Source organism: Aethina tumida, chromosome 1 (assembly GCF_024364675.1).
Source record: "Aethina tumida isolate Nest 87 chromosome 1, icAetTumi1.1, whole genome shotgun sequence".
Classification (NCBI taxonomy): domain Eukaryota; kingdom Metazoa; phylum Arthropoda; class Insecta; order Coleoptera; family Nitidulidae; genus Aethina; species Aethina tumida.
Genome location: NC_065435.1, coordinates 48669984 through 48697008, shown reverse-complemented (window position 1 = coordinate 48697008; position 27025 = coordinate 48669984). Strand labels below are relative to the sequence as shown.

General features: G+C 36.2%; 2 protein-coding genes across 2 annotated transcripts in view; one reads left to right on the top strand and one right to left on the bottom strand.

Moving 5' to 3' along the window:
- Positions 1–27025, bottom strand: part of LOC109596550 (zinc finger SWIM domain-containing protein 5) — an 87813-nt gene that overhangs the window by 10905 nt on the left and 49883 nt on the right. The window lies entirely within an intron of this gene.
- Positions 1554–2915, top strand: LOC109596560 (uncharacterized). The gene is made up of 2 exons (XM_020012125.2): positions 1554–2038; positions 2096–2915. Exon 2 carries the CDS (start codon positions 2256–2258, stop codon positions 2751–2753), a length of 498 nt encoding a protein of 165 aa, XP_019867684.1. The 5' UTR covers positions 1554–2038; positions 2096–2255; the 3' UTR covers positions 2754–2915.

Here is a 27025-nt window from a genome sequence, read left to right as displayed (position 1 = left end):
GAAACCAATTTTTCAAACTTTTTGATGAAGTTCATTGCTTGAAGCCTCTTTATATTGACTGATTCATTGAAGTTTAATTATTGACTTATTTCCGGACATGTACACTAAGATTACTTAATTTCTTCATATGTACAGGCTTCATGACCTTGACGATGTTCATCTTCAATGCATTCGTTGTCTCAACGACTAAGTAACCAAATGTGTACGAATTTTAGTAATACATTCAAATAAATCATGAACCAAAAACGTAAATTATCTTTTACGGTACTATTAAGAATAATAAATCAATTAAAATTCTAATCCAGTCTAGTTCCAGAAAGTTATTTTTAGAAATATTGTCCGGCATTCATTAAACAAGTTAATTACATAGGTAAGAGTAATTTTGTCAGTTCTCAGGCGAAACGCGGATAACAACCCTCAACTGGTCCGTCGGTCTTCTGTATTTTCTCATGACACATTGACCCCGGATAAGCATGGCTCCGTTATAGGCCGTCCGTTTCCAACAATTTCGACATTTTTAACGCACAAATTGCCCGTGTTCGGTCCGCCGAAACACGTCCGTCGCGTTTCTGGTTTCTATTCGTTTTTTTTAAGTAAAAACTCTGGACACGCCGATGTCTATCTCCACGTTTTCTTGTCGTACACGCTAATTTATGCTCGACGTCCACGAAAGCGGACGATTCGACGAAACGTAATTAATTAAAAGAACACCAACCATAAAAGCATCAAATTAATTGCAGCTCAACTAGTGTTTTTTCTTTGGTCTTTGGTCTGTTAGGTCAGTTCAAAGTGTGGGGTAACAGGAAGTTGTTTTGGGCTGGTACGAAACGACGAAAACGAAAGGAGCCGTTTACACAATCCGGCGACTTCGACGTTCCGTTTTTCTCACGTCCGTTATGTGCACGTTCGCCCCATCACTCTTCGACTGTCGCCCCGAAGGTGTTTGTTGCCGCTTATTACCGGATTCTTTTCCCAATCATTCTGGTGGATTTACACCATTTATTGATTGACGGCGAAACAAGCACCAGAACACGGAACGTACTTGTTTTGCTGACAAACAAAATCACACATATATGAGATGGCTTTTTTGCGGTGTTAACTCCGGTTTTTTTCTCTTTGAATCACCAGCCATTGTGGTTCTTTCAATGGGATCGGTTCAGTATTTTTTTTAATCATTCATGAATTGAATTCTTTATCCTGAAATCTGCATACAAATGTTTTCAACAATGAGAATGCAGTCTTGACATGTACCGGTTACCCTTCTCCTAAACGGCATTCCAATCTTATGTCCCATTCTATTAGCCCAGCATCAGCTTGATTCTTCCAATATTGTCGATATTTTATCAATTCTTTTCTATATTAATAAAGTAATTTAGTAATTTACAGCATCCGAATCAGAATAAATGTATCAGAAACTTCAACTCTGTTTGTTCTCTTCTTAATCCTCTATCTAACCATCACCTTAAAGTTTTTATTTACACCCTGTATAAACATGTCCAAAGTACTATCTGGCACACTGTCACAACTGTCTTACCAATAATCTTTGACATATAAATTCCCGTAGCCCTAAAAATGTTCTCCATAGCACAGCCCACGAATTATTTGAGAAAAGGATGTTGGGCAGCATTAAGATTTTTAAGAGCTCCCTCCATCATCCTCGGGATCAGTTTCTTGGCCACAATCTTCGACGAGTTCATCTCCAACACCCAGATAACGCTGTCGCTGAACATTTCGGATGTGTCAGTCCTGACATGTATTTGCATACTCATGTACCTGTCCAAGCTCAGGAATGACGACACAATGATCTTACTGGGACTGTCGTGTATCGGGATATATATGCATTTGAAGAATTTCATTTATGTGATAAGACTGGCGAAAGCAATACACGGATTAAATATTTTAGCGTTCGTGTGTCTGATGGTGAGAATCATTAGCTGTGCCACAGGTGTTTTTATGATATGGTATATGCTGCAGATACTCGGGGAAGTATGCAACACCAGTGATAATGTACGTTTATTTTGAATATCCTTCTAAAAACGTACGTATTTGCTGGAAATATCACTGCGCTTTTCGTTACTAACAGTCCTTTTTTCAGGCAATCTAATTACGCAGCGTTAGTGTGCCATGAAATTTGATCTACGTTAAAATTATTTTGTTTTTTTATACTTCAATATTACCATAGTGACCGTCACAAATATGTAAATGTATTAAATGCGAACGAAGTAAAATTTTTCCCGGTTAAAATACTCCCGAAAATGGGCACCCTAACAGCAGTAACTGCCCAATTGAGTGACTTCCTGGTCAAAAAATGCACCAGCTTCTACGGATTCGTGGAGAATCGCACATCGATATTGCACATGGTGTTCTTGTGGACCATAGGCACTCTGTTTGACGTCACCCAGACCGATTACGCCCAAAATCCTGGTAAAGTAACTGTGACACTCAAATTTGTCGATTTGATTGTGATGTTGGTGTGTTGTTTGTGCCTGATTCGTGCCATCATCAGAAAAACTCGACTGATGGCACTACCATGGTTGGCTTTCATGGTATATAACTTATACTACATCGACTATGATTACTTAGTAAAGATCGGTATGGCCATCCAGGACATTGAAGGATTCAACATATTTCCCTGGATATGCCTGATTTTAAGAACCGTCGGTTGCATTACCAGAATTTTTATGGTCGCATGTGTGGTGGAACTATTTATTGAAATACAGGAAATGAACAAATTAGAAGAACAACTACAGTAGAATCGTTTATCAGCAAAGAATGTCAAACATGGAAGTTTCAGAAGACGCGTGCTCATTTGAGAGGGGTATTTTCCGGCCGTATATACATTATCAAAATTGTAGTTTGTCAATAATCAGAATTTAAACATTTGAAATTTTAATAAATTGTACGTGAAACTTTAACTGTAGTTTTGTAATTGTGTGTGAGTGTTTACGTTCAGTTCAGTTTCATTAAGCTAACAAACATACTCGAGTAAAAACCGATTAAATTTAAGGTAAAGTTGTAGAATCAGATGTGGAGAATCGGGGAATAAGAGAGAGGTAAGTATTCAAGTAAAGTATAATTATTGTAAAAGACCATAAATAAAAACAAATTTACGTCTTTAAATCCTTTCTAGTAGACCTTATTATCCTACTATAGTAGTACGGTATAACATATTTAAATACATTACATATACAGTAGTGGCCATAATTATAGCAACTTATTAAAATATATAAAAAATATGAGCAGTACTACTTGAATTGGATGCCAGTACCTATAATGTTTATTGTTTTTTCTGTTATTATTGTATCTACATGCAAAAGGTTAATTTAATATTTTCTTTAAAAATTTGCGTATTTTTTATTTTTCAATGGACAAAATTATGGCAACTTTTTACTTAAAGCCCTGCAGTAAATGGAACTTGCTGAAATTAGTTCAAGAACTTTGAGAAGATGGTTCTTAGTAGATAGGGGTCCGTTCAACCACAGACTTAGAAGAAAACATGAAAGCTAAATTTTGACCACAGAACAGTCGGGACGAGTAGTTTTTAGTGACTGGCCACTTTTAAAGGGTTGTTAATTTATGCTGCGAATATGGTGCCGTTGGGTAATAAAGTCTAACGGTGGACAATTCGAAACGAAAGGTTCTATTATTATAAAATATGAATGAAATATGGCAGGGTTTACTACCATAAATAAAAACGAAATTAAACATTTTTAAAAACTTTGGCAGTACCTTATTGCCCTACTATGGTAGTACGGATTAAAGAATGAATTTTGTCGTCTAATAAACATGGACTTTTGAAGTATGTTACCACTGTTACTTATGGAGCTTACTCTATCTTTTTCCTTTGTGGTTGATGTTTTCACGTATTATTTTTTCTTCATTATCATTTTTGTTCAATAGAGTGTTGTGTTCATATGTAATTATTATTGTTTTTTCTGCTACTTTAACTGGAGTGGGGGTAAGTTGATGAAAAGTAGTTAAGCAAGATTGCCAGACTTAGAGCCAACATAAACAAATGGGTAAAAATTTCCAGAAGCTTCGATTGAAGGTTGCACAAGTATTTTGGATTATTTTCAAAAAAACCTAATCACGGTGTTGTCGTAAGCACTTTTAATACGGCACAGAGTTCGCGTGAAAACGGCGAAAATAATGTTACCAATTTAATCTCGCGATGAAAGAGCCTGTGCATATTCCGGGCAATAAATCACTTGGTAGCGATTTAAAGTCGATTTGTTGCGGCAAATTCCTGGATGACTCCTTTTGTGTATCGGGCATATGTAGATGCCAGTGTTAGGTTGAGAGTGGTGCTAAATTTTGACCACAGAACAGTCGGGACGAGTAGTTTTTAGTGACGAGTCTAAATTTAATTTATTAAAATATGATGGATGGTGCTTATATTAAACACGATTGAATTACCAAAATTTTTATGGTAAGATGTGTGGTCAAACTCTTTAATGAAGTACAGGAAATGAACGACTGCAGCAGAATGTGTATTAGAAGACGATGTCAAGCATGGCAATGTCAGGAGAAGCGTGCTTTTCTGGTTAAACATACGTTAACAAAATGGTAGTTCACATGGTATTAATAATAAAAATCATGTAAATATAAGAGATTCTAATAAATTGTATGTGAAATCCGAAGTGTATTTTTCTACTAGCGAGAGCGTCAACATTTTCGGTAAGCAAACAAATATACCCCGTGTAAAAACCGATTAAATCTCAGGTATAGGTGTAGAATCAGATGTGGAGAGAATCGGGGAATAACAGAGAGGCAAGCGTGCGTGAGAGAGTGAGCGAGAGGGGGAGCGAGAGCGGCGGCGACGGCAGAGACATTTCCCCTTTAATTCGCGAGTGTGCGAGTGTGGCGACCTCACTCGGCCGGGCGGGCGGGCCCGCTGTCTGGGTCTAGGTCACCCCAGCCCCCACTTCCATCCCAACGCGGCCCACCGACACGGAATCTCAAGGTTAAATTTGTTTATACCTCCGGCCACGACACTCCGCAATCCGCTTCCACGACGACGACGGCCGGCCAAGACGGCATTTCATTCCGCTCTCCGGCTCCTCCGCTCGTCGTAGCGGCGGGATCCAACGCCGTTTTGCCCCGTTACCGGAGTCACCGATTCACGCGGTGATTCACGATTTCGACGACGGTCGTTCGGCATTCGTGTGTGGCACATTCGGAATTTTTTCGTCGTCGTCGACACCGGGATCAGAGCGCGTCAATTAATTTAAAACCCGCGGGAGCCACCTACGTGTGCACGCCGTTTTATTGGGGGCCGAAACCGCGAACCAATACGGGTAATGGAAAATGTAAAATTGGACCTTGCCCCGAGTACATTTACCGAAATTGAAATCGATTGCGACGTGTTCCGACGGCGGAGCCGGACGGTCATATTAAATATTGAACATGATACATACTAATCTCATAACGTCTGCTCAAACTTTTATGCCAAATAGGGCAGAGCCCCGATGCATAATCTCAAGGGCCGCAAACTGATATTCGATGCTCCTCCGAGCGGTAATACACTGGCACTGAATAATGGATGCCCCCAAAAGGTATCTCCCCGACACGAATTACGGCTCCACCAACTTTATCCTGCCAGGAGTTCGAACGAATAAAGAATGATAATACGCAATTTTACAGAGCTCCACGATCATTGTTTCGTCAATCATTTTTACGAATCGTTTAACGTGGCATTGCACTGTGGTGCGCCCAGGTGGGGGGCGATAAATAAAGTACGAGTGTTTTTGGAACACAAGACAAATAATGTATTTTCGTTGCGTTGCGTCGAGTTGCGCCGCGCAAAGTACGGAGGCTTAACAAGATTAAATTCCTGAAATCGCGGCACAGTAAGTGGATTTTAAAGAACAATTAGATTTTGCACGGACTCCTTTTTCAATTAATTTCATGCCGCACACTTGCCTTTATGATCGCGATACGAATGAACTTTTTTCTATTTTTAAAGCCCCTACGTGTTCGTGATGGTACGTTTTTAACCGGATTCCGTTGGAAAATTGCTGCGCTGACGTAATTGTAATTGAATTGACTTCCTAAAAGGAAATTACTGATCCTCGTCTCGGATGATGATGTGCGAAAATTAAAAATACGCCCCTTTGTCGATATGAAATGCATACACAGCCGCACTTTTCACAAAGCCAACTCATGCTTTTTACTTTGCATGCGATCCTGACGTTTTCATTATTTAAAATTTGACGGGCCACTTTCAAAGGGTTGTTAATTTATGCTGCGAATATGGTGCCGTTGGGTAATAAGGTCTAACGATGGAAAATTCGAAACGAAAGGTTCTATTATTATAAAATATGAATGAAAAATGGCAGGTTTTACTACCATAAATAAAAACGAAATTAAACATCTTTAAAAACTTTGGCAGTACCTTATTGCTCTACTATAGTGGTACGGATTAAAGAATGAATTTTGTCGTCTAAAAAACATCAGGACTTTTGAAGTAAGTTACCACTGTTACTTATGGAGCTTATGGGGCTTACTCTATCTTTTTCTTTTGTAGTTGATGTTTTCACGTATTATTTTTCCTTCATTATCATTTTCGTCAAATGGAGTGATGTGTTCATCTGTAATTATTATTGTTTTTTCTGCTACTTTAACTGGAGTGGGCGTAAGTTGTTGAAAAGTAGTTAAGCAAGATTGTCAGACTTGGAGCCAACATAAACAAATGGGTAAAAATTTCCAGAAGCTCCGATTGGAGGTCGCACAAGTGTTTTGGATCATTTTCAAAAAAACCTAATCACGGCGTTGTCGTAAGCACTTTTAATCCGGCACACAAGGTTCGCCGTGAAAACGGCGAAAATAATGTTACCAATTTAATCTCGCGATGAAAGAGGCTGTGCATATTCCGGGCAATAAATCACTTGGTAGCGATTTAAGGTCGATTTGTTGCGGCAAATTCCTGGATGGCTCCTTTTGTGTATCGGGCATATGTAGATGCCAGTGTTAGGTTGAGTGTGGTGCTCCCGAAAATAAAGGCGCACGTTTGATTTATGCCCGGCACCGGCTGAAAAGTTGTTTCGGGGGGGTTAAATTGTGTGCACGTCGAGGCGCCACGGCGTTACTCGCTGCAGCTTCATAAATATCGATTCTGGCAAACAACATAAGTAACACGTTCCCGTCTGTTCCCGTCCCGGTCCAAGACAAATTAAACGGTAATCATTGCACTGCAGAAGCTGTGGTTTAAATATTGAAAAATGGCGTTCAAAACAAAATTAACACTTTGAAAGTTAAGTTGTTCGGACACTACATTTCCTCAATGTGATCAATTTTAAACATGAATGAATAGTTTGATGTTGGTTGACAAAAAATCTTCCCTCATACAAATACATTATTGAAAATATTGCATTAGAAAAATTCATGTCATATTAATTAATAGCAAATGGAAAATGTGCCCAAAGAAAAACAATATTTAAAAGATTGTAGGTAGGTTAGTGTTTATTGATTAAGATGTGAAGAATTTTCGATGATACAAATAATAAAACGTACTTAGGAGTGGGTGGATCTTTAGAATTGATTTACAAGGAAATCTTCCATTATATCACAAAGGTTTACATATTTATAATGTTTATTTGTAAATGCTTGAATTCCTTCTTACTCTTAATGTATTTATAGTTTCAAAATGAAAACTTGAAAGATGTGGATCAAACAAAAATAATAAATAATAAAATTTAGTAGATTTTTATGAATTTGAAGATGAAGAATTTGCAGTGAAATTACACATTTTTTGTATCAAAAAAGCCTGTTCCACTTCCTGAAGACAAATAGAGAACGCATTCTTCAAATATTCAAGTACTAGGTTTTGAGAATTGATTTCTTCTAAATATTAACATTCTTTGATGCAACAAATTATTTGAAGGCTGGACCTCTAGCATTTATGTCTAAAAGAAATCTTTCTTTATAATTTATTTTATTTCTGAAGAATTAAAAGATCAATTTTTAGTGAGATTACCTATTTTTTATCACCAAAAAATCCTCTAATGTGAATTGAATGGAAATGATTCCCAAGTAGAAGCCACCCTATAGATTTTAAAAGTTATAAAGAAAAAATAGTGTTTTTAGACTTGAATTCATCTACAGATTAGCTTTCTTTGGTCCAACATTTCTTCTTCATGTCACAAAGGTTTATTCTATTTCTGAAGAATTAAAAGGCAATGAATTACTTATTTTTAATCACAAAAAATTATGTTCTAGTCCAATGTGAATTGAATGGAAATGATTCCCAAGTAGAAGTCACCTTAAAGATATTAAAAGTTATAGAGAAAAAATAGTGTTTGGAGAATTGAATTCATCTAGAGATTAGCTTTCTTTGATACAACAAATTATTTAAAGGGTGGATTTCTAGCAGTGATTTCCAAAAGAAATCTTCCATTATGTCACAAAGATTTATTATATTTCTGAAGAATTAAATGGTCCATTTTCAAAGAAATTAAAATTTTTTTCTAGTTCAATGTAAATTGATTGGAAATGATTTTCTAGTAGAAGCTACTCTATAGTTATTAAAAGTTTTAAAGAATTGAAGGTATTAGTTTCAATACAACGAATTTTATGAATGAAATGGAACATTACACATTTTCTGGTACTGATAAATTCGAGGTAATGACTTCACTTCAGACTATTAAAAGTTTTGAGAGTTAAATTTATCCAGCGATTAATTTCCTTCAACAAATATATAAAAACTGACTTCAAATCGTAACTGGCAAATTGGAAATATGTGTAACAACTAAAAATAACATCTGACAGTTAATAGAAGTTTATGGACCAAAGTACGAAATTTTTCCAGTGAAGGTACAGATGTTCAATAACCAAAAATAAAAAGGTGTTCAATACTTTAGACTGAACAGTCAGGTACAATAATCAACTAATTAGCCGGATGGTTTAAGCCAAAAATCACAGACACCATTGTGTGGAGATACGGTGTCGACAGAAGGAAACGGGACAATACATCCCATTGATGGTAACATCGGCGGGGAATCACTGCCGGGAAGGAAAAAGGGCAGTTCCTGTGTGGCGCCCCGGCGACGAGGGTGGCGAGGGACGGCGGGAGGAGGGGTCCGTGCCAGCGCCTCGGCGCGACATTCGAAACGCGAGCAAACACTAAATGCTACAAAGTGACAAAAACCACACGGGCTATTAAGAGATTAAAGCGGATGCGGCGTAATTAAACGATGATAACTCTGCGAGCACGCGATCCGTCTGCGGCGAACGGCAGTTCGGCTTTAAGCCGAGCGCGTCGAGCGGGCCACACGCCCTCCGCACAGGACCGCACTCGGGACGCTTTTAAATATTCAATTAACCGCGCTTGGTTTGTCGCCCTGAATAAGTGACACGACGGCGACGGAGATGGGGGGCGGCGGGGGCCGCGGCGGCGATTCGCCCTCCGTCGAATTAACGCTGCGAATTAAACATTTACCACCCGAATTCGACGTCCTTTACCGGCGCGCTCGCGTCGAACGGGTTCCGACCGTTTTTCCGGTTTTTTCCCTTGTTTGCGTTTTCTTTTTGCCGGATTACGTCACAGTGTCAATCAATTCCGGGTGCTTATGGGTTACAAAATAATTTAATTAAAAGCTCCCGGTTTATAGTTATTAAATTGTGAGGAAATAGAAAGTAAAAGTGGTCATTTCTTTGCCAACCCTGACTTTGTACGAGCTTAAGGTGGGTGTGTTTCCTCGACTGCTATACAAAATAACAAATACACGTGTGAATTCAATTATATAAGACAAAGGCAACGTATAGTTACGGTGGACCGTCGAAGGACTTCCATTACAGAAATGTACAATTAACTAATTCAAAACTAATTAAATATTCATAAACGTAATTGTCGTATGGCGAGTTAGTGCAAGGTAATTATTGATATTTTTAATTCTCAGCAATTAGCAAGATTGGAGACCAACAATTAACGTTATTAATTATTGTTTACTCAACACAATGAATTTTACCGTACTCGTGTGTACACACATCATCGTAATGCACGGTTAACGAAATTGTCCTGGCTACGGACCTGTCCACTATAAGCCGTCTAGATCCCCTCAACCCACCTGATGACCTGACGTATTATCACAGCTGCCCGGTCGCTTTCATTCAAGTGTTTTCAGTCATCATACAATTCACCGTCGTTTTCCTTCACAGTCTCCAGTCGGTGCCCTTTCCTCCGTGCCTCCGCTCTTCCATCGGACTTATTTATTTATTGCGGACGTACAAACACGATCCCGGCTCCCCGTAGTATTCTACAGTATTGGAGAAAAATCCCAGTCAATCCGGAATGGGTTACCTCCTGTCGACGTCTTGGAGGTACTGATTCATTGTTGTTGTGACTCGAAGGAATACATCGTTTCAATTGGTTCTTTTAAATTGTGGATTTTATCATCCGGACCATTATCATCCTTATGATAATCGTGTTCGGAGATCTCTACTACGGTTTCTTTTAATTCCTACCTGTGTCGACTTTGGGTCATCAATAAAGGCTACAACAAAGGTTAATCTTGTTCTTTTTTAAACATTTACGTAGCCCTTGATGACGACAAAAGGTCTGTAACTGTAGGGTGACTTTAGTTTATCATCAGATGCTACGACAAAGGTGAATCGTCTTCTTTTCTTAATCTGTGACTTGGTCCTGATAAGACATAACCCTGTAGCTCCTCCTAGTCCTATATTGAAGAAAAATTTCAGTCACTCCAATATATGTTCTACCTGCCCACATCTTCTACTTATGGATTCACCATTGTTGTGGTATAAGGAAAATTAAATTCTTTTGTATTTTTATCATTCATATCAGCAATAATATCCATATTAGGAGCTCCTGCTAATGGCAAAAGGTCTAAGCATCATCAGGGGCTATGTTAAAAATTAATCTTGTTCTTTTCTCAAAGTTTTACGTAGCTTCTGATTACGGCAAACGATCGAAACATGTAGAGTTTGAAAATAAAATAAAACAATGACAGGTGAAGTCTTGTTTAACTTCAAATCAATTCTTTTAATTCCGTGACGAAAACGTTTATCTTGTAGACTCAGTTATTTATTGCATTTTGAAATGTATAAACACGATCCAGCTCCGCATAGTATTCTTCTATATGATAGAATAATACCAGTCGGTCTGGAATGGTTACTACTTATCCATGTCTTGGAGTTATAGATTCAGTATTGTTGTAATTTAAAGACATCAATCAATTTCTTTTGTATTTTGAATCTTATCATCCATATCAGCAATAATATATTATCTATATTTGGAGTTCTCACTATTGTTTTCATTCTATTTTAAATCCCTACTTGTTTCGACCTTGGGTCACCACCAGGGGCTTCTTCAAAAATTCATCTTGTTCTTTTTAAACTTTAGTTCATATCATCAAAGTTTATGGTGCCTCTGATAATGGTATAAGGTCTTGAAGATACGGTCATCATGATTTTGTGATTTGATGAATTGATATCAAGGGTTAAGTCAAAGACTCATCTTCTCCTTTTCTTAAACTTTGACGCAGCTCCTGATGATGACATACGATTGGAACATGTAGTGTTTGAAAAACAATGACAGGGAAATCATTTTTCTAACTCCAAATCAATTCCTTCAGTTGAACGTAAGTTCAAATAAATTTGCGAAACTATTTCAGCATTAAAAACTCATAATAAATGTACAGCAGTACGATATTCCTGCTGACGAACCTGACAACGGCAAGAATAATTATGGTACGCACTCAGGAAACAGTCGTGTTTATATTTCATTTTGAGTGTCGCGGAAACTGCAATTGCTTTTAGTTTTAGACTGCCGTCGCCGTAGGCCAACTCTCCAAGGGCATTAAATTAAAATTATAATGTTGCCCCGGTTGCCAACATTTAACCGAATTTATTTCCAAAAGAACCCCGGCTCTTTGTTTGACTAAGTGCTGGCAAAGTTAATGGAAATTTCAAATTGGAGTTCCTGCAATTGTTCGGGGCGATCCCATAAACTGGTATTTGTAGGAAATTTTTTTGAAAATCCATCAATATGCGACGCTGCAACGAAGTGTGTCCGATGCATTGTTTGTATTTGTGTAATTAGACTAGGGAGCAAACATCACGATTGGAATTTAATGCTGTGCCATATTGATTCCAAGATGGCGACGTTGGTGGTAGTGGAAGAAGCTCATAATCCTTGGTGAGGATAAAAAAAGTCCGCAGTACGTGATATCATAAGGGTGTTAGTTTACGACTGGGGCGGTAAACCTTTGCCTGAAAAAGAGTATCCGGAACAGTACTTAAACGCCGGATTTTATTACATCAATTTCCAGTTTTGCGGTTATTGGCGGCGGGGTTTTTAGGTGAGAAACGCCGGTAAATGCGATATAATTGGGCCATCTCGTGAATATTTCACGAGCGGAGGTAAAGTAAGTTGCGATTATTACAGTTAGAGAGTGGCGCTAAAGAAACAAGAACTACCATTCGACTATTACGCCTTAAATATTTTAGTAAGTTCGCCTGTGCCTTCGTCCCGGCGCTACGAACAAATTCTCGTGAAGTAAATTAGCTCGAGATGCAAACTTAGTGTTACTGACTCTGTGTAGTCGCTCCTCGGAGGACCATTCGTTCTTAATTACTTAACAACCAATTACCACTCATTCATTCTGGCGAAAATATTTTGACGCTGAATTCTCAATCTCATCCTCATCCTCTTGCGAAACCAGTGCCGTGCCGCGACTGTTCTGTATAATTCAATTTCGGAAATTGCTTACTCGACGACTGCATTTACATTGTTTGTTTTGCGCAGGAATAAGAACGCACTAACATTTCGCGACACAAGAGTATTGTTAAAGAAAATTGAACTTGATTTATTCCTTGAATGTCAATAATGCAAGAATTGCTTATTGTTAGTTGCATTGGAAAATAAATGCTTTTGACATATGAAGAGGTAAACAAAGTAAGACGCAAAATGGTCTAAGTAGCTGTTTCAAGATATTTACTGCGATAAAGTCATGTTGACAAGTGTTTCAATATTTTCTTCCACTACTCTTTGTTGCCGTCTCATTTGAATTTTTCTTTAGTTCAACCTGTTCTGTCCCATTATGGTTTCGTGTAGCAACATTAATGCAACTTCCGATGGTGAAAACTAACTAAATGGTGGTTATCGATTGGGTTACGTAAGATGTTAACGATTCGAGTTGACTTGGTTCATCAATAATTAGATGTTTAGTTATTGGTTATAGTGGTCGCTGTCTGTTTTCAATTGTACAATGACACGAGTTTGTTTTGTGATCTTTGTAGTGAACTGATGTCTGTTTTATTTCCTACGACATAGAACGTACTCATGTACGAAAGTTTACTTTGTATGTATGAGTTGTAGACCATGTGTTTGTGTTTTTAGGATGTCTTTGATTCTGAGGACAAAGTCTGTGTAAGATGAGACCACAGTCTATGTTTGTCGATGTGCAGTATTTTATTTTTGATTTAGTAAATAAAAAAATGTGTTCTAACATCTTACAAATATTTTACATAGCTTGATATTTTTAGTTGTGTTTTAATTTTCGTAGAAAATATCAAAATAGCTCTTTGAGTAACTCCAAAAAATGTTTTCAGTTTTAATGTTTCTCCTAATGACATTATTTTTCATTTAGTGTTAAAATAAGTACTTATTTATTATTTATAATTCTGTTTAACTTCCCTAGATAATAGCAAGGTTGCTTGTGCGTTATAAATTATGAAGAGATATGGGCTCAAAATGAATCTTTGAGACACTCCAAATTTTGTTTTCTGATTTAATGTCCTTCTATTCAGTTTTAGTTTTTGGTATGATTTTTTCATTTAGTGTAAAAAATTTGTACTGTCTTCATGACTTTCATTTCTATACAAAATAGCAACATTTTCTAACATTTGGGTAAAAAATAGTAGATATAAATTATCAAGAAAGAAATATGGACCCAAAATGGATCCTTGAGATACTCCAAATTTTGTTTTTTGATTTAATGTTCCCTTCATTAAGTTTTAGTTTTTGGCATTATTTTTTCATTTAGTCTTAAAAATTTGTACTACTCAATTTTCTATTTTTTACCAAGCTTATTTTTTGTAATTGTGAGTCATGAAACTTTCATTTTCATAAAAAATAAAATTTCCTATCTGGCTTGTAAAAAATAGTTTACATAAATTATGAAGAGATGTGGGCCCAAAATGGATCCTTGAAACACTCCAAATTTTATTTTCTAATTTAACCATCAAGTTTTATTTTCTGGCATTATTTTCTCATTTAGTGTTAAAAATTGGTACTTATTCTTTCTTTCCATTTTACTTAGCTTATTACTTATAACTGTGTGCCCCTATGACACTGGTATAGAAAATAATAACATTCTCCGCCTTGTGTGGGACAAATCGTTGATGACAAGTATAAAGGGCCATGGACCCGGAATGGATCCGTGTGACACACTAAACTTTGTTTTCCCCCTGACTCCGGTTAAATAATTTTGCAAATTCTCTTAAAATATTAAATTTCACTTTGTAATTAGACATGCACAATGGAATTACACAAGAAGTTTTAAACAGTAATTTTAATATCGTACAACAACAAATTGTAATATTCTCTTTGAAGACACAGAGTGTATGACGATGGCAAAATGAAAGGCTCAATTTCGTCAGGTGGAAAACGCGACATTCGGAAAACTATTTCAATTTGAATGAACAAGACGACAAACAGAATGAAATTAAAAAGAAAGGCTCAATGCTACGCAATTAGAGAGAGATTTTTAATTTGGAAACTTTCGAGTTGCGTTGCCGTGGTGATAATAAGTTTTCCTAATAAATATTTTAAGGACGAACGGGAGATGATATTGTAGAGGGCACTTTTAACATAAAGAATTTTTAAGCACGCCATTTCCATAAGTAATTTATAAAATTCATATTTCATGCGGCGTCGGGGCCGGGGCTCTGGTGAGAAAAAAAAACATGGAAATAACGCTTCTGCTCATTGAAAACGTCCATGAATCATGAATATGGGGCCCGTATACCGCCTTTGCATTCCACATGTGATAATTTAAATGATTTGCGCACGCGCACTGCTCCGCTACGAGGTCGTCTCGTTTCGTATTGATCGGGCCCCCGTGACGTCACACCTACTTGTGAATTGAATGATCCACTATACAAATTGTAACTAATTCCTATAAATATGTTGGTCGCCGGCGACTCGCGCCCTTACGACGCGACGCGTTACGGCCGTCCCGCAATTCCCACGATCAAATTTTGGTTCACGTTCGATTTACCTTCGCTACGAATTATGTGACGGATCAAAGTAGGCGTTTGTTTACATACTCTACGCTCACCGCGACTGATTTATCCGAAACCGAATTAAATCTCGCGCTCCGACTGGAAAGTGCGTGCGCGATTTTAATTTTCTTGGCACTGAGCGATTAAAGCTTTGACGGTGGCAAAAAATTAATCTGATTAATGTGTTTGACGATTCGTCAAATTTATATGATCAATTGGTGATACTTCGATGGTTCTGCGTTGATTGCTACACGTGAGCAGCACACTTCCAGAATCATAGACGTAATGTTCTTCTTTTTTAAATTGTTTTAGATTGTCTGTTATGTGTTTAATCGTTTTCCTCCTTGTTTTGTAATTTTCACATTCAGTTATCCACAAGTCCATGCTTGTAGGAAATGTGTCTTCGTTCTGGTCTTCAAATGAATGGAATTTTCTTCCAAGATACCATATTAGCACTTGTAGATCTCTCACTCTGAATAAATGTAGTTTTTGAAGAAGCTAACAAACCTCTCAACTTTAGGTCTTCCAATGAATGAATACATGTGGTGTATTTGGCTGAATTTTCCTTCAGGTATTCTGATCAATTTGATTAAAGATATACCAATATGAAAAGACCAATGAGCGATGATTCAGTGGTTCATTACTGCTGTATGTGAACAGCACAGTTACAAAACCATAGACGAACATTACGTCTCTTAAATTATCTTAGATTATTTTTCATATATTTTATTGTACTTCTTTTCGCCTTGTAATGTCACATTCGGCTTTCCACAAGTCCATGCTTGATTTAAATGTAAGAAATGTGTCTTCGTTCTGGTCTTCAAATGAATGGAATTTTCTTCCAAGATACCATATTAGCACTTGTAGATCTCTCACTCTGAATAAATGTAGTTTTTGAAGAAGCTAACAAACCTCTCAATTTTAGGTCTTCCAATGAATGAATACATGTGGTGTATTTGGCTGAATTTTCCTTCAGGTATTCTGATCAATTTGATTAAAGATATACCAATATGAAAAGACCAATGAGCGATTATTTTTCATCTGTTTTATTGTATTTCTTTTCGCTTTGTAATGTCACATTCGACTTTCCACAAGTTCATGCTTGATTTAAATGTAGGAAATGTGTCTTCGTTCTGGTCTTCAAATGAATGGAATTTTCTTCCAAGATACCATATTAGCACTTGTAGATCTCTCACTCTAAATAAATGTAGTTTTTGAAGAAGCTAACAAACCTCTCAACTGTAAGTCTTCCAATGAATGAATACATGTGGTGTATTTGTCTAATTTTTCCTTCAGGTGTTCTGATCAATTTGATTAAAGATATACCAATATGAAAAGACCAATGAGCGATGATTCAGTGGTTCATTACTGCTGTATGTGAACAGCACAGTTACAAAACCATAGACGAACATTACGTCTCTTAAATTATCTTAGATTATTTTTCATATATTTTATTGTACTTCTTTTCGCCTTGTAATGTCACATTCGGCTTTCCACAAGTCCATGCTTGATTTAAATGTAAGAAATGTGTCTTCGTTCTGGTCTTCAAATGAATGGAATTTTCTTCCAAGATACCATATTAGCACTTGTAGATCTCTCACTCTGAATAAATGTAGTTTTTGAAGAAGCTAACAAACCTCTCAATTTTAGGTCTTCCAATGAATGAATACATGTGGTGTATTTGGCTGAATTTTCCTTCAGGTATTCTGATCAATTTGATTAAAGATATACCAATATGAAAAGACCAATGAGCGATTATTTTTCATCTGTTTTATTGTATTTCTTTTCGCTTTGTAATGTCACATTCGACTTTCCACAAGTTCATGCTTGATTTAAATGTAGGAAATGTGTCTTCGTTCTGGTCTTCAAATGAATGGAATTTTCTTCCAAGATACCATATTAGCACTTGTAGATCTCTCACTCTAAATAAATGTAGTTTTTGAAGAAGCTAACAAACCTCTCAACTGTAAGTCTTCCAATGAATGAATACATGTGGTGTATTTGTCTGATTTTTCCTTCAGGTGTTCTGATCAATTTGATTAAAGATATACCAATATGAAAAGACCAGTGAGCGATGATTCAGTGGTTCATTACTGCTGTATGTGAACAGCACAGTTACAAAACCATAGACGAACATTACGTCTCTTAAATTATCTTAGATTATTTTTCATATATTTTATTGTACTTCTTTTCGCCTTGTAATGTCACATTCGGCTTTCCACAAGTCCATGATTGATTTAAATGTAAGAAATGTGTCTTCGTTCTGGTCTTCAAATGAATGGAATTTTCTTCCCAGATACCATATTATCACTTGTAGATCTCTCACTTTGAATAAATGTAGTTTTTGAAGAAGCTAACAAACCTCTCAACTCTAGATCTTCCAATGAATGAATACATGTGGTGTATTTGGCTGAATTTTCCTTCAGGTATTCTGATCAATTTGATTAAAGATATACCAATATGAAAAGACCAATGAGCGATTATTTTTCATCTGTTTTATTGTATTTCTTTTCGCTTTGTAATGTCACATTCGGCTTTCCACAAGTTCATGCTTGATTTAAATGTAGGAAATGTGTCTTCGTTCTGGTCTTCAAATGAATGGAATTTTCTTCCCAGATACCATATTATCACTTGTAGGTCTCTCACTCTGAATAAATGTAGTTTTTGAAGAAGCTAACAAACCTCTCAACTCTAGGTCTTCCAATGAATGAATACATGTGGCGTATTTGGCTGAAATTTTCTTCAGATATTCTGATCAATTTGATTAAAGATAAACCAATATGAAAAGACCAATGAGCGATGATTCAGTGGTTCATTACTGCTGTATGTGAATAGCACAGTTACAAAACCATAGACGAACATTATTACGTCTCTTAAATTAACTTAGATTATTTTTCATCTGTTTTATTGTATTTCTTTTCGCTTTGTAATGTCACATTCGGCTTTCCACAAGTCCATGCTTGATTTAAATGTAAGAAATGTGTCTTCGTTCTGGTCTTCAAATGAATGGAATTTTCTTCCCAGATACCATATTATCACTTGTAGATCTCTCACTCTGAATAAATGTAGTTTTTGAAGAAGCTAACAAACCTCTCAACTCTAAGTCTTCCAATGAATGAATACATGTGGTGTATTTGGCTGATTTTTCCTTCAGGTATTCTGATCAATTTGATTAAAGATATACCAATATGAAAAGACCAATGAGCGATGGTTCAGTGCTTCAATAATCCTATATGTGAATAGCACAGTTACAAAACCATACACGAACATTACTTCTCTTAAATTATCTTAGATTATTTTTCATCTATTTTATAGTATTTCTTTTCGCCTTGTAACGTCGCATTCGGCTTTTCACAAGTCCATGCTTGATTTAAATGTAGGAAATGAGTCTTCGTTCTGGTCTTCAAATGAATGGAATTTTCTTCCAAGATACCATATTAGCACTTGTAGATCTCTCACTCTAAATAAATGTAGTTTTTGAAAAAGCTAACAAACCTCTCAACTCTAGGTCTTCCAATGAATGAATATATGTGGTATATTTGGCTGAATTTTCCTTCAGGTATTCTGATCAATTTGATTAAAGATATACCAATATGAAAAGAACAATAAGCGATGATTCATTTGTTAGTGCTAGATGTGAGTAGCACAGTACCAAAACCATAGACGTACTGTTCTTCTCATTTAAATTATTTCCATTATTCAATGTCATATTCAACTTATTACAATTGAATGTTTGATTTAAATATAAGAATAATTTCTTTCATACTGTTCTTCGGTTTTTCCTTGCAACACAAAATTTAAAATGACTCGAATGAACGAAGCCAGTACCCAAAATATATATGCCATTATTGAACATCCCGCTTTGAATAAATGCAGCCTTTGAAGAAGCTAACAAACCTTTCAACTTCGGGTCTTCAAATGAATGCAGATAATTCCACTGGCAGTTTATTTAGCTGAATTTTCCTTTAGACATAATGAATCAGAAAATCCGTGTGCAACTTTCTGGTGAACATTTTGATGATGACTTCGTACACATTAATACTCATTGCCAGACGGAAACTGTGCTTTTGAATTGTGTATAGTTCGTAAAGTCGGTTAGAAAATAATACGTGCAGTGATCGCGCATTACTATAACTTCTCCGTTGAAAAGGAAGTCTGTCAGTTGATCTGGTCCTGAGATGAGTAAGCCAGCCAGACAATGCCTTACGAGTCGGCCAGCCTAAATTTGATTAATTCCGCGATGTTGCATCAATGCAAAGTAGTGGAACAGCTCGCTAACCGCAGATTTTGAATGTCATTGTGGTGACAACTAACAATAAATGATTTGTAGACGGTCCAAGCAAACAATCACAGATATAGATACAGATATATTATGATGTCAAAGGATCGATATTTGAGGACAAAACCTTGGACAACTGACGGTAAATAATGAGTTACGTTGTATTGTATGATTTTTCTATTCATCAATCACTGAAATATAGATAAAATATTCGCGATCTGTGATAAAGTTTACTTTTGTCGTGTTATTTCACAAATTACAGATGTCTCATAGAAATTATTTTTGTGTATTTCAACACTTCGTAATCAGTTTATCAGAAGCACTAAATGTTGGTCTACAAATTTAAGAGAAGAAAATAGGATTATTAGTACATTACCAACCCTCAAATAAATTGTATGGTTTCAAACACCGAGAGTACCTCTATCTACATTTTTAGAATTCTCGAAGATTATTAAGAATAAATTGAATATCATGTCATAGGTTGCATGATGCTTCAGAAAGTGCATTCAATACCACAATTTAATTAGAAAAATGTAAGACCAACAAGAGGGAGTATTCAGAACACGGTGAACATTTTTATTAAGGCTTTATGGAGGTTTCTAAAATCAATAGGTTGGAAATATGATTTTAAGGATAAATAAGAAAAAGTAGCTACTCATAAACATAAAGGGTAAAAGTAATTTTAAACTTTTTTTTTCATTATTTTCTAAACTTAGTGAAAGCAAAGCTAATAAATATATTACATAAACTTTGTAAAATCATAGGAACAAACTGTCTGCAAAAATAAATAAAAACACAATGGTTTTTTCCTTGTGACGATAAACCTACCCTAATGTCAAAGGCAAAATTTCTATTGACTTGTGTTGGAATTGCACGTGTTGTGACCTACTTCAGTGCACTGTTCATTATTAACTAACACAAAACGTAGATTTTCTGAAATATTTAAACAACATTAAGCGCAATTTCGAAACCTTTCTTTCAATTGCTCCAGGTCGGAAATGTATTTACTTATAAATAAATAATTTTCAATTGTGGCCCGAATTCAATGGAGGAATATTGTTAAATAAAGAGCAGCTTTAGGGTTAATTCTGACCCTTTTATAGAAAACATAATGGTAATGTAATATGTATGTACACTGGTTTGCTTACTGCGTATGTTTGTATGTGTAGCATTAAAACAAATGCTTGTATTAATGTTAAAACGATACAGTCGATTTCTGATTAAAAGAAGCATATTGTACTTTGTTTAAGCGATGAATAATTTAAGCTGTGGGGAAAGCGGTTGGGTTATAATTTTCATCAACGTAATCGTTCAAAACATGCCACACTTAAAGTGAATGAATAATAATTATTTACCAAAATGACTTTATATATTTATCAGCAAATACTGTTTATTATTGGACATTGTGTAAAATCAACAAATGAAAACAAAGGTATAAATTAAACAATACGGGGTGTTCACATATGCGCACACCACCACAAAGTGGGAATAAAAAATTATGACTTCAGTAACAAAGACGACAGAAGCCATTAAAGTTGCTCATAGGAAAGAGTTTTTGAGCAATGTCCGGAAAGTCTTTCATTTTAAATGTGAAATTTTCGAGGTAAATGTACAATATTGACAGCTGATTCATTTTAATATTATTTGAAAACGAGACCTACTTTACCCATTAGGCAAATTTAACACTTCTGCTACTACAGCTAAAATTTTTTAATTATTTTATACATCCTCTTTTGTAACTTAAGTAATAGAAGAGAGAGAAGCCCTTGCCCATAGGAATGGAATTGTCTTTAGACAATGTCCAGTGGTAAAGTAGCCTTTGATTGCAAATGTGACATTTTTAAGGCATGTATAATTGAATTATTGAAAGCTGATTCATTTTGAGATTACTTAAAAACAAGGCCTACTTTTCCCATTGGGCAACTTTAATAGCTTTTACCTTTTTTAATTACTTCATATATCTACATTTGCTCCAGGAATGTGCCTCATCAACGTGATTAGAATAATGATTAAATATGTTTCGTCAAGACCGTGGAAAATGAAGACGTGCCAAGAAGCGAATCTGTCACCAACAGAGCGTTTTAGCAAAGCAAAGGAGGATAGATGCATCGTGTAGGCTTATGAGTAATGTCGGTTATTAGTATTGATTTACGCACGTCCGATTTTAACTTTAAAATATCACACGATTTATTTTATTTATATACTAACTGATATGGCAATTCCTCTTTTCCGTTCTTCGCTTCGTCGGAGTTCAAATGACGCGTAAACCTTTCTGGTCAAGCAAATGCTGGGGGTAACAATAAACTATAAGAGTAAATATTTCAAACTTAACAAGTAACTGAAACAATCGAAAGTTTAACCACCATGAACGTGTAGAACTGAAAGCCGAATCGTTCCTGTGAGAGTAAAATAATACGAGCAGAAACCGCGCCGGTACTACTCGGGTTCGGATGCATACCATCAACCACCGTGACTGGGCCCCAATAATACTTTTCATTTCAGTGCCGCGGGGCCACGTTGCCAACTCGGATTACATAAAAGTCGTGAGAAACCGTCGCTAAAGCCATAAACGGATTTTCCGCACACCCAACGACTTCTCACGATTGACTTGTGTGTGTGTAATCATCGTAATTTCATGATAACACGTCCGAGAGTCGCACACAAAGCAGCGCCAGCGGATCGCCCGTGTCCGACTTAATGGCACGGTTGCGGATAGATGGCTGTCATAATTGAAGAAATCACGCCGTCGCGGCAATTAAAATCTTAAAAGGCCGGCCTCCGGAACCGATCGATGAAGATGTTAAAAGGATGATGCGTAGCGAAATTACGAAACTCATTTGTGTGTCCGTCTGTGAGTGTGTGCTTGTGTGCGGGGAGAGTGTTACCGAGTAAAAATCCCCCCCGGAAAATTATACGACGCTGATTCGATTTGATTTAGAGGTGATAATACAGATGCTGCCTCTCCCACCCTCCTGAATTTTTGATGAAGTTTTCCTGTCGAGTAAGAAACAGAAGTAAAACCGATATAAAACCGGGGCGTAATTGGGTTGTTGACTGAATTTTTTATGAACGCCCGCAACGAATCCAAATAAACGGGGATTATTGCAATAATGTAGGCGTTTTAAGGCGGAAACAACACCTGAACATAATATAATTGGACCGTCGCGGCTGAATATTTCAGCAGGTCGACGCGGAAACGGCTCCGGAACGTGGTTCCGGACCGTATACGATGTCTTCGCAGGCGTTCTCGACGAGACGGAAGACTGGAATTAATCGTGGACGATCGAAAGGAAAATTTCGGTGTGCTGCCCGAGGGAAAACGGCAGGAATGTGGAATTGGTGGAGACGAATTATTGGCAATTATTAATTAGCAACGTTAAGTTACACCTTTCTCAGAATTAATGCACTTTGCGATGCTAATCTGCAACTTTCTTAATGGAAACGTTCCACATAGAATCCGTTCTATGTTATTTATCGTCTCGGGGTGTGGGTTATCTGTATTGTAGTAATATTTTAATCCAGTTAAGCGCAGGGCATTAACTTTGAGGCAAAATTGATTGGCTCTCAGGTAATTAATAATTCATCGGTTAATTGTTTTATATGGTATATTTAATGAGAGTCCATGTTATAGAATTGATTAAAATCTAACTAGGCTTTACATTATTGAAGCCCACGGCCGATAATATTTTAAATTGTGTATTTATAAATTTATGGGATCCGCTATTTATGAACAAACTCAATAAATGTTTCAATGATTTTAAATTAAACTGCCTACCTTCAAACATATCGACTGAAGCGCGTAAATTTTTAAATAAAAAGTTAAATTATAAAGCAGCTTTAGAAATTACCTTTTTACCTTTGCATTATTCATGTGTAATTTAATGTGGAAACGTATGGAAAACAAGATAATGCCAATCGATCAGATACATAATACAAAAGCAATTTTCATGCGCAATTTACGTTTTTTTTTTTTTCGTAATTCCAGCGTTTATTATATCGGATTGGAAAATACGTGCGCCGTCCCAATTATAACAATTCGTCCGTTTCTTTGAAGCGACAAGCGAAAAAACGGAAAGCACCAACCGACGAACCTTCAGCCACAGCAAGGAAAAAAGCTTTTTAAATTTTTGATTTCAATTCCAAAACTCTCCAAAGTTGCCACGCCGAAGTATACCCACGGCTAATACATATTAACACGTTTTCCTTCAAACTTTCCGGACCGCCCTTTTAAATGTATGCGTGACATATTCGTTTTTTTTTTTTTCGTGCCTCGTTGCTTTTGTAAATTTCATGTAAACATTAATATTTATTTGTTCGTTACGGGGAGTGGTTCGCCGTTCTTTATTTTATTTTATTTTTTTTTTTCGCTCACGGAACTTCGCAACTTTGACGGGTGCAATGATCCGTCCACTCGGTGGAGTTTCATTTAAATTAGATTTCGATCAGGATGCGGTCTCCTGTCCGCCGCCAGCACTTAAGATCCCGTAACCGCCCGTTTATAAAAAATTCGTGGACTCTTCAGCCACGGTGTCTGGTAAATAATGAAATATTTTGAATAATTGAGTTTCCTTTTCTGGAGCAGCTTTCAGCAGTATTGATTGTCATTACTTTTGCATGACGACGTCGATTAAATAATTAACAAATTTATAAAAACATAATAAGAAATGGCATAAAGAACCTCATCCGTGGCTCGCGTATAATTCATGGGCGCGGAGTCGCTGCCCTCCCAAGGGTCGGCGCAGAAACGGGGACATTACTTATACATGCGCTAAATATTTTAAAACTGTCTGTTAGTAGTTTTTTCCGCGCCGCATTTAATTAGTTTTGTATCGTTCGAGTTGTGGGGGGCGCAGCCTATTGTGTTCTATTTTTCCATGACATTTCCATATCTGGTTTTTTAAATTATCTTAATTTATTATTGGGGGCAGTGAAAATTTCATTTATATACTTTTAATTATGTATTGAACAACGATACGCCTATAAATTATCTTGATAATTTACACCTTGATCATTGTCAATTAGGAATACCTACATTGATTTCAGTATTTTCCAAAAAAATTGTTAATTGATAATTATATCAAGGTTACTCAAAAATTTTTGTAGTCTCTCAATATTTGCCTGAAAATCTTTCAGCGATAATATTTTGACCTGAAAATTTTGTCAGAATCAGCAAAAAATGTTATGTTTTTCCAAATATTCTTTTAAAAATTATCAATCGATGTTTATATCAAGATTGATCAGGAATTCTCATAATTACATTCAGATTGATCAAGAATATGTCTATTCTCTTTTGAGATTGAAAATCCTACAGTTATAAGTATTTTGATATTTACGCTTGATAATTAATATAAAATTGATCAATAATTTTTTAATTGTCCCATAATTCTTTTAAAAATACTCCTATGATAATTATTTTAATATAATTAGACATGATTGACTTAATAATTATATGAAAACTGAATGACTGAATTTTTGAATCTTTCCAAAAATTTGTTTAAGAATCCTCCACTGATAATTATCGTGATATTTATGCTTTATTAATATCAAATGTTAATTATAAATTGATATTTAATCAAGGTTGATTAGGAATTCTCATATTCTTCAAAAATTCATTTAAAAACCTTCAATTGATATCAAGATTGAACATGATTTGTATTTTAATAAGTATCTTGATATTTATGCCTTGATAATTATCAATTGATTATATTACATATATTATTAAATTGGTAAATTAAATAAATGATATTAAAAATATTTAAATTTAACATTAAAACAAAAATATATAATGTAGTTCTTATTATGCTATTCGTTAAAAAAATACATCAAATTTTATCCAAGGGAAATATTTGAAAAATAGTCTAAATTTTTAAAGATTATTTAATGTTTTTCTTCATTTTTGAGAATAATTTTAATTAGTAAGACTGATTATAATTTATTAAAAATCAAATTTAAGAATTATTTAAATTATATTGAAATTTTCTATCTATTTTTTGGGATAGTGGTTTGTAAGTATCAGTCTATTTTAATAGTTCGTTAATTTATTTCTAGCTTCTTCTAAAATAAAGTATTATAACTTTTATTTAATTATGTATGACTCAAATATGGGATTTTTTAAAATCTTCTATTAAATTAATTTAATTAAGTAACTCTCTGTTAATAACATATATACAAAAAGACATCCGTAAATTAAACATTTTGTAATTAAATTTTATTAAAAAGTATAGCAAAGAAATTTTATTTAGAATAAAAAGAAACCATACTAATACACATGTGTATGATTAAAGAAGATTGATGTGCCGATGGTAACGTTCACGCAGAGCGGCGTAAACACAGGTTTCGGGTCATCTTTCACCGTCGTCCGTTTCACAGGCCACCGGACCTGTCCCATCCCCCCCGTGCCACGTACATTTTCGCACCGCGTAACACAATCGAACGGCGGGGTATAAAGGAGGAATTGACCTGCTATTAACACCCTGGTTTATAATTAGTGTAAGCTTTAAAGGGGATGGGTCGTTAGGTGAGCGACGCCGACCCGGCGCCGGCCGTCGCGTCGGCACATCCCCTTTAAGCCACCCCTACTCTGTCTGCTCTAATCGGTTACAGGCGTTCCCTTCATATTCTCTTTAGTAGGGCCAGGGACGGGTCCGCCGATTGGCGAACGGGACCATCCGCTTTATTGCGACCCGGTTCCGGGCTCGCGATACCCGCTTTAAGGTGGCAAATTCGGGGGGGAACGGCGGGACCCCGGATCCGGATTGGAAAACGCAGTTTATGTTGTCGTTGCCGGTCCAAACACGACGATCATGATCCGACAATTTACTTTAACCACAACGAATCTTTTAACCCGTCAAGCTGATACGGACGCCATTAACTGTACTTTATAATTTATACGTTATTTTCTGACAAAAAGTGCACACACACACATACACACAGGAAATATATAATTGTTAATTATGTACACTTCAAGTCGGACTACTGGACACCACTAACACATTAACATGTGAAACATTGGATCGCGTGATGGGACACATTTAGTTTCTCGTTCCCGTTGTCGACGAACAGAATTTCATCTGTGTTAATAAATCATTTGGGCAAATGTAAATTAACGTTTATAAACAAATCTGATTTGGTGAAAGCAGCGACTTGGTCGGCCCGCGGTTCACACACTTGATGAGGCACATTCAGTGTCAACCTGATGAATGCACGTCGATCAATATGTCGGATCCTAATAAATTACAGATCTGATTTGTCTTAATCAATGAGCGTGGCAAACGGAGAAACACCATCGGATTGGTGGCTCGAAAGAACAACGGAGTAAAAAACCTTTTGAAACTATTAATTTCCGTCCGCACGACACTGAGACGGTGAGGCTCAGTTGAGCAGGAATCGCGACGTCCACACCAGAACACACGCGGATATATTTATGCCCCCTTCGCCTGTCCCGATCCGTTCCTGCTATCCGATTCCTTGTGCGATGCCGGTCCGCCCTTTGATGTTGCCTTT